Source organism: Sinocyclocheilus rhinocerous, unplaced genomic scaffold (genome assembly GCF_001515625.1).
Source record: "Sinocyclocheilus rhinocerous isolate Xijiao unplaced genomic scaffold, SAMN03320098_v1.1 scaffold1152, whole genome shotgun sequence".
Classification (NCBI taxonomy): domain Eukaryota; kingdom Metazoa; phylum Chordata; class Actinopteri; order Cypriniformes; family Cyprinidae; genus Sinocyclocheilus; species Sinocyclocheilus rhinocerous.
Genome location: NW_015625590.1, coordinates 2,759,586 through 2,776,910, shown reverse-complemented (window position 1 = coordinate 2,776,910; position 17,325 = coordinate 2,759,586). Strand labels below are relative to the sequence as shown.

Genomic DNA, 17,325 nt, shown 5'->3' with positions numbered 1-17,325 from the left:
GCACTGCTCTTATTAAAAAACTTTTAACTTATTGTGGAGAGACAAGGGGTGAATTAGGCTAATTCAATTAAATTTATTAGTTTATTAAATGGCTAGCTGGGGTAGGGTCCAACTGTTTTGCAGTTATGCATGGCTGCAGACAGCTTATTAGGATGTCTTGAACTACACACATTCTCACGCCTTAGCCTTTAGCATCCTCATTCAGATTGATACTAATGGGCCGGTCTCAGCCCGCCATGCAATTAAAATAACAATCTGACTGCCTCTGCACAGGGCAGATGAAGAGGGATGAGCTTTAATAAAATTTCTTTCTTGGCCCCTACATTAACGGTGTTGCCGTTTAAGTCCCTCTAATGAGACAAATCTTGTCAGGCTAATGGCGGTTAATTTGCTACTGTCCCCCACTCTTTGCAAAGTCTCTGGGAAAAAAAAAATTAATATGTTCCTCGGAACGTAATGAGAGTAATGACATATTTTAGAGTCCATTTTCATTCTTATCATAGTCAGGCTATTTGAATATTGCCGTCAGTAACAACACCTTTCAAACATAGTATCTATAAATGCATTATCCTTTAGCTGTGAATGTATGTGGAACAAACACTGTAACCCCATACAGTCATACGTATTCAAATACTAAGATGCCTTTTTCTAGCTCTCTTAATAGACATAGTAATAGACATTCTTGTCTAATTGGATACTGCCAAATATTAAAAATTAATGTTTTTACAATAAATAAACAAATAAAAACATATTTTTGTATTCATGGACACATAAAAAGAGAGAAAAGTAAGGAAATTCTGCTAGATGTTTCTACAAAACAAGAGTGGTCAAAACTACCAAGTATAAAGACCTGAACATGCCTTAAAAAAAACTATTTAACTTATTAAACAGAATAATTACAATTTTACTACTACTACTACTAACAATAATAGGTTTTCTTTGATGTTCAAAGTTGTGGGAACAAAAGGAAAGAGGAGGAAGTAACAAAATACTGTTAAATATAGACAAAAATAGTAAATACAGAAGCCCTGAACACGCATTAAAAGACCAAAAATAAAACAATAATACTATTAACATTTTAATTAAACACTATTTAATTGACTAATAAAAATAAACAATAAATTATACTTTTTTTTATAATACTACTACTACTAATAGCTGTTACTACATTCAATAATTAAAATTTTAATTACCACTTTATTAAAAATACTTTACTATAGAATTAGCCTGGTTCGATGCGTTGTTATTTGTGTTTATGTAACATAATCCTTCACATGTTGTCATTTCATAGAGCTTTTAGTGAGAGAGAGACAGAAAGAAGCAGCTTCCTGTGCCTGTTTACAGACCCGCCTGCCCTTGGCGCCCCGGCCCCCAGCACTACCCAGCTACCCCCCGTTTACATTCAGAGTTCACACAAATAAAACTTTACTGGGCTGTAATTTCTGAGTAAAAACTCAGAACCGCTCAGCTGAGAGAAATCAGCCATGTAATCCCCTGCTCGCACCTCCTTCCAGTTTCTAGCCACCACTCAATAAAATCAATCAAGACATCATGTCGCATAGAGGAGCATGTGCTTGTCACTTATTTTAATAATTCTTATAAAAGATACACATATACTCGGGAGCATATTAAAGACAGAACAGTGGCCATTTGTTTGCTTTTGGGGATAGGATAAAATGTTCATTATTACACCAAATAAGACAAAATAGACTTGCATACATTCACTCTTTTCTTTCTTCATCACAGACAAAGCTAAACATCATCAGTCATCAATTGTAATGATGCACGGTTGGCTGGTTGAGGGTGTGCGTTTAAAATAGTTGGTGAGTTTACCTGATGTTGCTGATGTGCTGGGCCTTTTCTGTCTACATCTGGAGAGCCTACGTAACCGACTACTGCTGGTGCCATTTTGTGAGCCAGGCACATTTTCAAAATCTGTACCACGGTTTAAATCTCTCTGCTCTGTACTACCCTGTAACAATGTGTTGTCTGGGACAGCGCTGCTCACAAGGTCTTCAGACAATGTCCTCTTGCCCTGCTCTGAACCAAACAAATCCTCCAAAAGAACACTGGCTGTACTATTAGCGAGAGGACGGCTGACTTCTGGAGGCGATTTCTTCACCTCAGTAGTCTCTTCCTTCTCCTCCTCATCTCCTTCAAACAGCTCAGGGCTGTAGAAGATACTTTGTTCATCCTCTTCAGTATCTTCATGGTCCATTCCGCTGGTGTTCTGCTTTGAAGTAGAGGTAGGGATCACAAAGAGCTGCTCAAGTTGAGGTTCAACTGAACTGTCATTTAGGCAAGAAGCACCATTTATTTGGTGCTTTGGTGCCACAGGAAGCACAGGAATAACTTCCTTCTGAACTTGCTTGTTGTTCACCAAATTCACATCCGGCTCAGATTGAAAAATAGGAGTCTTGAAATGGCTACTGACTGGAGTGGAGGTGAAGAGTTGGCTTGTAGCCCATGGCATTCTTTGGACATTACGTTCTCTGCTTGGTTCACATGGATGCTGTATATTCTTTTGGTCACCTGTTCAAACAGACAGACACAAAGACATCTGAGTGACAATTATACAAAACTCTTGGGTGTGTATACCAGCTCAAACGTACGCCTCAAAGCAGGATCTTTGATTAAAACAATACGGTCAGCATTGTCCGTCAGACAAAAAACGTTTGAGGGTTAGCTTGGATTAAGTTGTGGAGCACAGGGTCTCTATGATAACTATGTATGGGCTTTAGGTTTGGGTCTACAATATGGTTTATATGTCTGAATGAGTGGAGTCCCTGATTTGCTCTCAAGTGTGCGCAAATACTCACGCTCAATCTACCACAAACAAAGGTCAAAGGGATTTCATTAAAAGCAACAGTCAGACATCTGCTCATCCCAATGCTGTTCAGTCAGTCGGGGGCCACACAGTCTGACAGGGGCAATGAGGAGTGAAGAGTGTGTACAGCACACATGCATACATGTACATGCCACATAAACGCATAGCTGACCCAAAAATAAATTGTTACTCCGTCACCCTCACATTGTTTTAAATACATTTGACTTTCTTTCTTTCTTTTTTTTTTGTGGAAAACTAAAGGAGAAATGTTGAAGAATGTATCGGTCACTAGTTTACACAGACTACCATTCAAAGTTTACTCTTATCCTCCCCAAGGCTGCATATATTTAATGACAAAAATGATCAGCCATTACTCGAATTTTCAATGTCACATTTTAATTTGGTGTGCAAGAAACATTTCTTACTATTAGCAATGTTGCAAACAGTTGTGCAGCTTATTATATTTGTGGAAACAACTTTTTTTTTCAAGATTTTCAGGATTCTTTGATGAATATAAATTTCAAAAGATTTAACATTACAAATGTATTTACTTTCACTTTTGATTAATTTAATGAATCCTTGCTAAACACAAGTATCAATGTCTTTAAAAAATCTTAAAGACTCCAAGCTTTTGAATGGTAATGTTTGGGTTGTCAAGCTCCAAGATAAAAAAAAAAAAAAGTAAATAAATAAATAAATAAAATAGTTAGTCCATATGACTTGTGCGCTTTTATACAAAGTTAATCTTATAAAACCATACAATCTCGTTTCTCTTTTTTTGGTCAACAGAAAAAAAAAATGTTCGTTTACAATGAGATGACGGTAAGTAAATGATTTTTCTTTTTCTTGGGTGAACTTTTCCTTTAAATGACATGAAGAGCAAGAAGTAAATAATCCAAAAAGGTCTCATTATAAAAGACAGAAAAAAAAGAATAGCATGGAAGTTACATTAATGGATTGACGCAGGAAACCATTGGCCCAACAATTATTCATCATCACCAAATGACTTCCTTCAGGACACTAATGAGAATGTTAAACAAATACAATTATTATTTTGTTTCCACACAAGCCATATACCTGATTCAGAAGACCTGCTCTCAGAGTTGGCCGCCTGCACCTCGGTGTGTAGGTTTGGCTGCGCAAGCTGAGAGTCAAATGGCTTGTGGGGGGTGATTATCTCAGGAGAGGGTGAGATAGCAATGGAGGGGCTGGGGTATTGAGGGGCAGCCTGAGATTGTGTCTCTTCGAAGGTCTCTACTGCCCCCAGCTGGCATTGAGAAAAGGACTCCAGGGACTGCATGGCGCCAGTGAAGGTGTCATGGTGCCTCACTAGCTGACGCACCCACTTTGACAGGCCTGAGAGAAGAGGACAGCAGCATTTGACAAACATTTAACCACTCTACTTGACCACTATTTTCATAACACTCTACCACAGTACTGTCAATAAGTGTAGATTTTCAAGTAATGAATGTTTTCAACCCATCACTGTTACATGTAAAAGAGCAAGACCTTATGTACACATTATCTGGCCGCAGCCCACAGTCTAACATTTCAAAACAGGTCATTATCTCCATCTAGTGATACAGAAATGGAACTACAGCTGGGTGACAATGGGACAATCGTTTTTAGCACTTTTAGACCATCTTGTCATTTTTTACCTGTGATATATTTGTTCGGGTTTGTCCTAAACCGGTCATCTACCAGTATAAGTGCCCCCCAGTCATTTCGATGTCGTATACACCTATGAGGAAAACAAACATACTGTATTGTTACACCAAATTGGTCTTAAATATCAAGTCATTGCATAAATATCAACTCTTGTGAAATTCATGTGTCTCTCACCTTCCGAGTGCCTGGTTTAGTGCCCGATATGCTTGAATCTCGTACCAGCGGCTACCAGGCAGAAGCCCTCGCGACTTGGCATGCTTGTCATTGTATTTCATCTTCAGTTCGACCTGCAATGCAAAAGAAACAATGACTTGGACCAAAATAGCTCCTATAAAAACATTAAAAATAGAATTTCAGGTCAGGGTATAATAAAAATGTTCTCACACCTTTTGGAAAATGATTTTTATTTTTTTTGAATGTGTGATTACTGGATGAGCATAAGCATAGACTACCGTTTAAAAGGCTGGGGTCAGTACGATTTTTTGGTAACATTTTATTTTAAGGACCAATTCTCACTCTTAACTAGTTTCTTATTAGCATGCATATTGGCTGTTTATTAGTACTTGCTTATTAATATATACTTGCTATATTAATACCTTATTCTGCATGACCATATTCTAGATCCCTTAACCCGACCCCACACCTAAACATAAAAACTACCTTACTAATTATTAATAAGCAGCAAATTAGGAGTTCATTAAGGGAAAACTCTTAGGTAATAAATAGTGAATGTGTTCCCTATTCTAAAGTGTTATAGATTTTTTTTTATTAATTACTACTTTTATTCAGCAAGGGTACATTAAATTAATTTGAAAAAAGTGACATTAAAAACGTACAATTATAATGAATTACAAAAGATTTGTATTTTAAATAATTGCTGTTTTTTTTAAACGTTCTATTTATGAAAGAATCCTGAAAAAAGTATAACTGTTTCCGCAAAAATATTAAGCAGCACAACTTTCTTCAACATTAATAATAATAAATGTTTCTTGAGCACCAATTCAGCATATTAGAATTATTTCTGAAGGATCAAGTGACACAAAGGAGACTGGAGTAATGTCTGCTGAAAATTCAGCTTTGCCATCCCTGGAATAAATTACATATCAAAATATATCAAAATAAAAAAATATTGATTTTTACTGCATTTTTTATCAAATAAATGCAGCTTTGGTGCGCATAAGAGAATCCTTTTAAAAACATTAAATCTTACCGACTCAAACCTTTTAATGGTAGTCTAAGCATAGAAATTTCCCTGACTTTTCTTTTTCTATTCTATTCATTTATAGGCCTGGAAAACACCATTTTAAACGTCCTTAGTTTATATTTGCAGGGACCACGGAAACCCTGTGGAACTTCTGATGAACAGATTCCAAGCCTGAGCAAAATAAACAAACAGTATATATCATTGGTTAAGCAGTGTGTAGTGGTAAATTTACAGGTCTTGTAACTGGAAGGTTGCTGGCTTAGGCAATTCAAGAGCCAATCCTGAGGCATTCTGCTTAACTTAGCCTTTTGTGTTACACAGAAGAAAATAAGTCTTATAAGTTTAAAATGACAATAAACGGACATAATTTTGTTCTTGTACAAATAAAGATTATTTTCTAAACTCAGTAGACAGTATTAATCTTCACTAACTTTACATTTATCAGAAGACCCCACAGGCCACACCTGGGAGTGGGGCAGCTGCACCACCATCGTGCCGCTCATATAGAACTAATTAGATTAACACTGGCAGGAGGTAGGACTAGTGAGCGGCGATCTGCAGAGGGCAAAGCTCCCCTGAAGATGACACCCTAGGCCTGAAGTGCTTTCATACTTGCCTGCCCACACCCGCTGATCCATTACAAAGAGGCAGAAGAAAGAGGCCACCAGACAATAGGCATCTGCTTTGCCATAAAAATGCCAGGGAGGCATCCATCAATTTTCACCCACTGCCCTCACAGTTTTAACGCTAACCTTTCTGAACTGACAAGTGAAAAGTTCAAATCCTGTCGGATGGGACAGGACAGCAAAAGCCTTAACTATTTCTGACAGGTACTGTGTTTTCAGATGCCACAACCTGTACGAGGGCATGACCGTTGCAGGTAAGGCTTGTCTCTTGTACACATCAGCTCTGCGTCATCCGCGATGTTCTCACACTTAATCAGGAATATTTAGAAACCCATGGACACGTTGACATACACATGGGGCCGAATTTATGAGCAAACACTTAAGCATGACTGAATCCGTCATCTGATGCACAATCTCATTCTCTAACCCAGTGGAAGGGTTAAAAGCATCTGGATAGAGATCCTGTTGTCAACTAAAGGCCGCTACCCCGAGGCGGACTGTCATATAAATCCAATCAGAGTCTATTACACTATCAAGGCCCTTCACCTCCAGGTATCACGTCAACACTCAATCTGACATGACAGCTTGCATATGTGAAAAAGCCAATTCCCGCTGCTAGCCAAATCTCCTCAATGTGCAAGAAACCGCAAGCTGGAAGGGATTACGTAAAATGTCAGGAGAGAGCCCACTCTCACATCAGCTTCAACCTCTTTACCTGTTCATCCTTAAAAACAGACATTTGACCAAGAGGCATGCATTGCAGCAGAGCGGAACACTGCCACCGTCGTGCCCGTCACCGAGATCTCGTAGCCTGCTGTCTGTCCGTGTTAGGAAACGGCAGAGCGGGTCATACTAAGAGTCCTCGGCTCCGCAATTAAAAGGAAAATCAAAGAGAAACGAGACAACATTCCACACAAACCTTTACAATTTAACACACTTTCCATCGTCTCACACAGGCTGTTCATTAGGCACAGAGACACGGCATCAGCTGGAATAGCCCTTTTACTGCCTTTTAAATCTGAGATTATTTTTCTTAGCGAATCAAAACATGTTCCTTCCAGTTTTTGTGTGCACCATCGGCTTACAATGTTACAAGTTCACCTTTGATCTTGCTCCCAATGACGAACTAATAAAAGCGATACTCTCGTTTTAGAGGCACTTTAATAGCTTTTCTGTCTATCTGGAAAGACTGTGTACGCATCCACACAACAGGACCTCTACTACTCTGACTAGAAAGTTAAATCACAAGTGTACCATTCTGAAAGTTTGAAACAAACAATAATGAAACAAAATCTATATTTTTACATTTTCTGAAAAAAACTGGGTGGCTCCCTGTGAGTGCCGATGCAAACATTAATGTGCTTGTTAGACTGGCTTTGTATAGAGTAACCATTGCACTCTGACAGTAAATAGTGTCAGTGTCCTCTCTTTAATTTGCATTAGGGTCATATCCTGGATATCCCCAGGGGTCATCTCCACCCCCCATTCACTCAACCAAAGGAGAGGGAACATCTTGCATCAAAAGCTTGCATGCAGGCTATCAGTGATATAAACCTTGTTGTGTGGTTAATTGCTAATTGTTGAGTGAACTGTTGTTTCCTAGTATGAACAATGAAGAGATGGACTTATAAAAATGCTTGCATAAAACAGTTTGCTCTCGTTTTAAACAATGGATTTCCATGACCTTGCCAGTCATTTGTGATTACAAAATAAAGATTTAAAAAATAATAATTTGAAAACGGAATAATTTTTCATTCTGTAAACTGAAGTTACCAATTCCAGTTTGGCTCAAAAGAACATTTAATGACAAATTGAACAATTTTTAATTTTACAGGAAAAAAAAAACACACTACTAAAAATTTTGGGTTCAGGATTTTTTTTAAAGAATTTAATATTTTATCAGTTACTTTCACTCAATTAATTTTATTGAGGAAGCATTTAACCGACCAAAAGTGACAGCAAATAATTTTATATTGTTACAAAAACAGACTGAAGCACTGACACTGAAGACTGGAGTAACGGCTGCGGAAAAATTAAGCTTTGCCATCACAGGAATAAATTACATTGTAAAATAGATAGAAACAGAAAACAGTTATTTTTAAATTCTAATAATATTTCACATTACAGTTTTTATTATATATTTAAACAAATAAATGCAGCCTTAAGCATAAGAGACTTCTTTCAGAAACATTAAACAATGGAAGTATATATTCACAATAGACATTTCAACAACATTTGACTTTTTCAGATCTGGAAATCATCACTATGGGAACCCTGAAAAAAGTACAGAAATTGAAAAAGATGCATTGAAGAAGATGATTTGCAGAAAGACTTATTCCCCAACTGAAAAATCATTCTCATTTGTCAGTGCCAACAGCCTCGTGGACAGCACGTCGACATATAAGTGCTGTTGCACTTCAGCCATCCCGAGTTCGAGTCCCGGCTTGCCGACCTTTCCCGTTCCCATCCCCCTTCTCTCTCCCACCTCGTTTCCGGTCCGAAATACTGTCCTATCCTAATAAAGGCAAAAATGCCAAAAATAAATCTTTTAAAAAAATTCTCATTTCACAAGTAGCAACGGCTCCAGCAACTCTTAATCTGTTTGGGATAAGAAAGAATACGCCAAAACTCCACCATCCTTCATCTTTTAACCTACACTAGGCAAACGAGACAAAGCATCACCTGTGTAGATGGGGGAAGGTATTGAGGGGAAATCGAGGGCAGCAAACAAACACATTTGAGTGCTGTTAACCACTTCATGTGGCATTTGAAACAAGGAGGAGCATTACGGTTGGCCAGGTGCACTAGAAAACCCCTGCCTCCTTGCTCTTCACCCACTCTGGCACATCAACTCATCGCTTGTCCACAACAAGCCACATGATTAAAACCTACCTCAGAACCCTCCAAAACTCATACAAAATGGCAAACTCAATCGGCCTCCACTGAAGCAGAAGTGAAAAAAAATCAAAGGCCTTCCCCAGAGGTAAGGGTACAACCACGCCAACAGCTTCCGCTAAGGTGAAGGGCTCGGAAGTGTCAATCATCTGTACATATCCCCACGGTGACAGACGCAGTTAGGAGAGCTTCAACATACTCTGACAGCAAGGTAGACAGAGGGGGAAGCTTAAAGGTCAGGCCTATCTGCTAAGGACAGTCAAAACACAGCAAAATCACTATTGAATTCATTTACGGATCACAGTAAGGTGGGAACTGATGTTCTGCCAACAAAGTAACTTTTTAAAGACATGAACATATGAGAGGACAAATGATACTTCAGGATTGAAATGAGGATGAAGAAAAGTGAAAAAGTTTTCAATCAGTTTATAAAAAGATTATGAGAATCTAGCAAAGTTACTCTCTAATGGGAATCTCTACCATCAGTTCACAGCTCAGGAAGCCACTTAGATGGTGTTGAATCATCTTGAACCACAAAAATCGCATCCAGTTGACTAGAACAACTACCCTTTTCAAGGTCAGGCATTATAGTGACATTATTAAAATTATGGGATTGGAATAATGTAAATAAGATGCCATGTTATTACAGAGTTCTATTAATTAAATCTACTATTTTTGATATATTTGAACATGGCTCATCCATGAGAACAATTACGAATGAGAAACTTCACAGACATGCCAAATACAGTATATGCAATTATACTAGTGATACGCTTTTTGCAGAACGTTACCTGCAAATCTTTGATATTGGGGAATGGGATACCAATAGTGACCACTGCTCTGGCATTATCATCAGTGAAGTCTAAGCCCTCGCTAACCTTCCCTCTGCAAACAGCAACCAGCAATGCTCCATCTGGGAAAATAAATCATAATCAACACACAGACAACACATTTAAACACGGCATTTGGAATTAAATGAATCAACACTGACCTCTGTTTTCACTGTTGGCTGCTGTTCCTCTGATAGCCTCGTAGTATGTCTGCAGCAACTCATCAAAATCACCCTTGCCACCACCACGTGGCTCAGTGATCACAGTTTTCCGCTCCTCAAGCTTGTCCCACAGACCTGTGTTTATCCAGCGGTCCCTCAGTTTATCTAACATCTTATAGAAAACAAAAATTGACCATAAATAAATTATTATTTGCATTGGACCCCCCCTCCCCAAAACAAGACAATCTGATATTTTTAGTACGTAATATACATTTAGCAATTATTAGGATAAAATATTAAATCTATAATAATATGCAAGTTAGTTCACTGGGGCACCATAATTTTTTTTATTCTTGTTCTGATGCAACACATTAGTAATTAGTGTAGAGTAATAATAGCAGTGAGCTAGAAGGGTAAACAGGGATGCTTTTAATAACAAACATAATGAAAACCAAATTCTGGAATGCAAATGTCTGATGCAAAACTGCGGCATTCATGTGGCCCCCATTAAAACAAAAAACAAGACTCAGTGAAGAGAAATGTCTGAACCCTGGGTTGCTAAGTAATTCATAGTTTAATAAATACAAACCTCCTGTTTGCACTGTAATCAATTTGCTGGTTTGAGCATTTTTTATTTTTAACGAATAATGGAATACGCTGCTCAGCCAGATTACATTGCACTCTAAAAGCCTGAGAATAAAACATCACAGCAAGACACAGGATGTTTCTCTTCTGTCTTCTCTCTAGTTCCCATTACTGAGAGCAGATAAACTGCTAGTTTAAACTCTGTTCATAATAAAAATCACTGTTACAGTGCTATTGTTAGTGCAAAAAAGTCAGTGACTCCCAAAGGGGGAACACTGATCTAAAAGCTCTCCCACACACTGGGAGCAACTCTTGTCTCTGCTGTATGCATTTTCCTCTTGAACAGGCATGCCTTTACAATCCAAGCGAATCTTCACTGGCTTGGAAATGTGTTAGAAAGGTCAAACAAAAGTTCTGCTTGTGATCAGCAAAAAACTTCTCATGACTACAGTAATTTGTGGCTTCATTCAGATAAACAATAACATAAGGACTGGAGGAGTGCCTCAGGGCTCAGTATTAGGATCCTTACCCTTTTGTTGTTTAGAAGACAGAAAAGCACGTTCACACTTTACCAAGAAGACACTAAATTCACCACAAGTACTGCACTATTAAATCACCTAAGGTGGCTGAGACTTCTGCACCATGAAAACAATTTTACACAATGATGTGACTGTGAAGTGAAGCAAGCACTAATTTCATCAGGTCTGTGCTTATAGGAACAAACAAGCCACTTGTCTAAAATAAAACATGACACTTGTGCTGAAGATGCAACATCAACTCATAAACGTCACTGTTTAAAGTCTAACAGCAAACCAATTGTCCCGCATCTGCTGCAAATCAAATATGAATAAAAGGTGATTTATTAATGTGCTCTCTCAGTAGAATGCCCAAAGAACAAGCAAGCACATTATACACCTTGTACCTGGAGGAAATTCAGATTTCTGAGGAAGAATTTATAACGAGAGGAAAAGGAAAAAACATGAATGGTCTTTTTTTTATGTATACAACTGATGGGTTTGGAAGCAGTATTCGGCATCTTGAATATACCTTAAAAAAAAAAACACACTACTAAAAATTTTGGGTTCAGGATTTTTTTTAAAGAATTTAATATTTTATCAGTTACTTTCACTCAATTAATTTTATTGAGGAAGCATTTAACCGACCAAAAGTGACAGCAAATAATTTTATATTGTTACAAAAACAGACTGAAGCACTGACACTGAAGACTGGAGTAACGGCTGCGGAAAAATTAAGCTTTGCCATCACAGGAATAAATTACATTGTAAAATAGATAGAAACAGAAAACAGTTATTTTTAAATTCTAATAATATTTCACATTACAGTTTTTATTATATATTTAAACAAATAAATGCAGCCTTAAGCATAAGAGACTTCTTTCAGAAACATTAAACAATGGAAGTATATATTCACAATAGACATTTCAACAACATTTGACTTTTTCAGATCTGGAAATCATCACTATGGGAACCCTGAAAAAAGTACAGAAATTGAAAAAGATGCATTGAAGAAGATGATTTGCAGAAAGACTTATTCCCCAACTGAAAAATCATTCTCATTTGTCAGTGCCAACAGCCTCGTGGACAGCACGTCGACATATAAGTGCTGTTGCACTTCAGCCATCCCGAGTTCGAGTCCCGGCTTGCCGACCTTTCCCGTTCCCATCCCCCTTCTCTCTCCCACCTCGTTTCCGGTCCGAAATACTGTCCTATCCTAATAAAGGCAAAAATGCCAAAAATAAATCTTTTAAAAAAATTCTCATTTCACAAGTAGCAACGGCTCCAGCAACTCTTAATCTGTTTGGGATAAGAAAGAATACGCCAAAACTCCACCATCCTTCATCTTTTAACCTACACTAGGCAAACGAGACAAAGCATCACCTGTGTAGATGGGGGAAGGTATTGAGGGGAAATCGAGGGCAGCAAACAAACACATTTGAGTGCTGTTAACCACTTCATGTGGCATTTGAAACAAGGAGGAGCATTACGGTTGGCCAGGTGCACTAGAAAACCCCTGCCTCCTTGCTCTTCACCCACTCTGGCACATCAACTCATCGCTTGTCCACAACAAGCCACATGATTAAAACCTACCTCAGAACCCTCCAAAACTCATACAAAATGGCAAACTCAATCGGCCTCCACTGAAGCAGAAGTGAAAAAAAATCAAAGGCCTTCCCCAGAGGTAAGGGTACAACCACGCCAACAGCTTCCGCTAAGGTGAAGGGCTCGGAAGTGTCAATCATCTGTACATATCCCCACGGTGACAGACGCAGTTAGGAGAGCTTCAACATACTCTGACAGCAAGGTAGACAGAGGGGGAAGCTTAAAGGTCAGGCCTATCTGCTAAGGACAGTCAAAACACAGCAAAATCACTATTGAATTCATTTACGGATCACAGTAAGGTGGGAACTGATGTTCTGCCAACAAAGTAACTTTTTAAAGACATGAACATATGAGAGGACAAATGATACTTCAGGATTGAAATGAGGATGAAGAAAAGTGAAAAAGTTTTCAATCAGTTTATAAAAAGATTATGAGAATCTAGCAAAGTTACTCTCTAATGGGAATCTCTACCATCAGTTCACAGCTCAGGAAGCCACTTAGATGGTGTTGAATCATCTTGAACCACAAAAATCGCATCCAGTTGACTAGAACAACTACCCTTTTCAAGGTCAGGCATTATAGTGACATTATTAAAATTATGGGATTGGAATAATGTAAATAAGATGCCATGTTATTACAGAGTTCTATTAATTAAATCTACTATTTTTGATATATTTGAACATGGCTCATCCATGAGAACAATTACGAATGAGAAACTTCACAGACATGCCAAATACAGTATATGCAATTATACTAGTGATACGCTTTTTGCAGAACGTTACCTGCAAATCTTTGATATTGGGGAATGGGATACCAATAGTGACCACTGCTCTGGCATTATCATCAGTGAAGTCTAAGCCCTCGCTAACCTTCCCTCTGCAAACAGCAACCAGCAATGCTCCATCTGGGAAAATAAATCATAATCAACACACAGACAACACATTTAAACACGGCATTTGGAATTAAATGAATCAACACTGACCTCTGTTTTCACTGTTGGCTGCTGTTCCTCTGATAGCCTCGTAGTATGTCTGCAGCAACTCATCAAAATCACCCTTGCCACCACCACGTGGCTCAGTGATCACAGTTTTCCGCTCCTCAAGCTTGTCCCACAGACCTGTGTTTATCCAGCGGTCCCTCAGTTTATCTAACATCTTATAGAAAACAAAAATTGACCATAAATAAATTATTATTTGCATTGGACCCCCCCTCCCCAAAACAAGACAATCTGATATTTTTAGTACGTAATATACATTTAGCAATTATTAGGATAAAATATTAAATCTATAATAATATGCAAGTTAGTTCACTGGGGCACCATAATTTTTTTTATTCTTGTTCTGATGCAACACATTAGTAATTAGTGTAGAGTAATAATAGCAGTGAGCTAGAAGGGTAAACAGGGATGCTTTTAATAACAAACATAATGAAAACCAAATTCTGGAATGCAAATGTCTGATGCAAAACTGCGGCATTCATGTGGCCCCCATTAAAACAAAAAACAAGACTCAGTGAAGAGAAATGTCTGAACCCTGGGTTGCTAAGTAATTCATAGTTTAATAAATACAAACCTCCTGTTTGCACTGTAATCAATTTGCTGGTTTGAGCATTTTTTATTTTTAACGAATAATGGAATACGCTGCTCAGCCAGATTACATTGCACTCTAAAAGCCTGAGAATAAAACATCACAGCAAGACACAGGATGTTTCTCTTCTGTCTTCTCTCTAGTTCCCATTACTGAGAGCAGATAAACTGCTAGTTTAAACTCTGTTCATAATAAAAATCACTGTTACAGTGCTATTGTTAGTGCAAAAAAGTCAGTGACTCCCAAAGGGGGAACACTGATCTAAAAGCTCTCCCACACACTGGGAGCAACTCTTGTCTCTGCTGTATGCATTTTCCTCTTGAACAGGCATGCCTTTACAATCCAAGCGAATCTTCACTGGCTTGGAAATGTGTTAGAAAGGTCAAACAAAAGTTCTGCTTGTGATCAGCAAAAAACTTCTCATGACTACAGTAATTTGTGGCTTCATTCAGATAAACAATAACATAAGGACTGGAGGAGTGCCTCAGGGCTCAGTATTAGGATCCTTACCCTTTTGTTGTTTAGAAGACAGAAAAGCACGTTCACACTTTACCAAGAAGACACTAAATTCACCACAAGTACTGCACTATTAAATCACCTAAGGTGGCTGAGACTTCTGCACCATGAAAACAATTTTACACAATGATGTGACTGTGAAGTGAAGCAAGCACTAATTTCATCAGGTCTGTGCTTATAGGAACAAACAAGCCACTTGTCTAAAATAAAACATGACACTTGTGCTGAAGATGCAACATCAACTCATAAACGTCACTGTTTAAAGTCTAACAGCAAACCAATTGTCCCGCATCTGCTGCAAATCAAATATGAATAAAAGGTGATTTATTAATGTGCTCTCTCAGTAGAATGCCCAAAGAACAAGCAAGCACATTATACACCTTGTACCTGGAGGAAATTCAGATTTCTGAGGAAGAATTTATAACGAGAGGAAAAGGAAAAAACATGAATGGTCTTTTTTTTATGTATACAACTGATGGGTTTGGAAGCAGTATTCGGCATCTTGAATATACCTTAAGGGTCAATGCTATTAATTTGTGCTTGGTCTGAAGTGTAACCTGATGATGACCTGAGCGTAACCTGATAATAAAATGCTGGCCCTTAGAATACAGGGACACATGCAAGTACAAAGACTCCTTGTATAAGCTTGTTGTTTATATTCCCAGAGCTGTAATTTGTAAGGACTTATAAAAGCGGGCGAAATACAATACAGTGCCACTCCAGGAGTCCCTTGGCTCAAAGGGTAATGGTCCTAATGCTTTTATCTTACAGACACTGTGAGTAAACATCACTCTATGTCTGCTTCTATGCAGTCATTTCATTACAGGCACATTTTCCTCATCTCTCATCCTGACAGACTTGAGCCGTAGTTTAAAAAACCAAAGATGAGCCAGTCAGCAGTAAGGTAGAAACTCAAGATTATCACCAGCTGTTCAATTCTACAGACTCATTACAGACTTCATATTTTTCACGTTTTGAAATGAAAAATTGGGTGCTTTTTAATTTGTGAGATGGAATTTGAATTAAATTGACCACAGGATGATGAATTGAGAGTTAATACAGATGTTAAAGGAACACTCCGTACCATGGGTGCAGCAGGCGCAATGATATTACGCAGCGCCTGAAAATAGTCCCCAGCACGCTCCCTGTGCAAGCATCCAGTTACATGGTGACCCAGGGCACTCTGGAGGGATTATATCTCCTGGCTGGCCTGGGAATACCTTAGGATAACCCCAGGAGGAGCTGGAGGAAGTGGCTGGGGAAAAGGACCTATGGGCAAACCCATGCTTAGCCTGCTGTCACTGTGACCCAGTCCCGGATAAGCAGAGGGGAATGAATGAATGAACAAGTTATGAATTTCATATAATTTTAATTCTTCTTTACATTCAAAGTTCAAATTGCAATTCTGCATCCTTTTTAGTACCTCAATATAAATTCAGGAAATCAAAAGGCTTTCTCAATTCAATTCTGAATTGAAAATGCTATTTTAATTTGTATTACAAATTAATTAAACTTAAATGAAACATTTTCATGTATGCAAAACAACTGATAACACCTCACATTTGATCTATCAAAAAAAACAAAAAAAACAATGATGGAATAAATGGACAGCATCCAGTTTTACCCAATGAAATTAGCCACTGCAAGTGTGCACTTGTGTTTTAAGATGTTTGGAGAAGGAATGGGAGTTTGTGAGGGTGGTGGTGATGAGCACATGGCTTTCATGTCTAATTCATAAGCATTATCTGACAAGAGCAGTGCTGTTTCCACAGGGCCTAGACCAGGACACAGCAGAATGAAAATGTCAATCTGCACACTTGGCTGAGGCTCAGGTGCACAAACATGGCAGAAGTGACCCTACACCATCCCTCTCTGAGGACAATGACAGTGCCATCAAACAGATGGCATGCTCAAAAACGACATGAACGTACTAGTACTAAATAAGCGCCGACAAATGATGAGGCATTTAACCTCACGTTGTCAATAAATTGTGTACATCTGGAGAATGACAGCTTAAAGGGGTCATATGATGTTGCTAAAAAGAACATTATTTTGTGTATTTGGTTTAATGAAATGTGTTTATGCGGTTTAAGGTTCAAAAAACACATTATTTTCCACATACAGTACATTATTGTTTCTCCTCTATGCCCCGCCTTTCTGAAACGTGTCGATTTTTACAAAGCTCATCGGTCTGAAAAAGCGAGGTGTGCTCTGATTGGCCAGCTATCCAATGCATTGTGATTGGCCGAATGCCTCAAGCGCGTGACGGAAATGTTACGCCCCTTAACATACTGTGATGCCGTCTCC

The 17,325-nt window shown here is 38.4% G+C and overlaps 1 protein-coding gene across 1 annotated transcript in view; it reads right to left on the bottom strand.

Annotated features, from left to right (window-relative positions):
- Positions 1-1,534: 1,534 nt before the first annotated feature.
- Positions 1,535-17,325, bottom strand: part of LOC107757032 (Fanconi anemia group J protein homolog) — a 38,835-nt gene continuing 23,044 nt past the window's right edge. Inside the window, exons 15-20 of the mRNA XM_016574383.1 lie at positions 13,899-14,070; positions 13,699-13,820; positions 4,670-4,782; positions 4,486-4,568; positions 3,905-4,183; positions 1,535-2,532 (exon numbers count right to left, since the gene is read on the bottom strand). Coding sequence (XP_016429869.1) covers positions 1,763-2,532; positions 3,905-4,183; positions 4,486-4,568; positions 4,670-4,782; positions 13,699-13,820; positions 13,899-14,070 — 1,539 coding nt within the window. The 3' untranslated portion in view covers positions 1,535-1,762. The remainder of the gene's footprint in view (positions 2,533-3,904; positions 4,184-4,485; positions 4,569-4,669; positions 4,783-13,698; positions 13,821-13,898; positions 14,071-17,325) is intronic.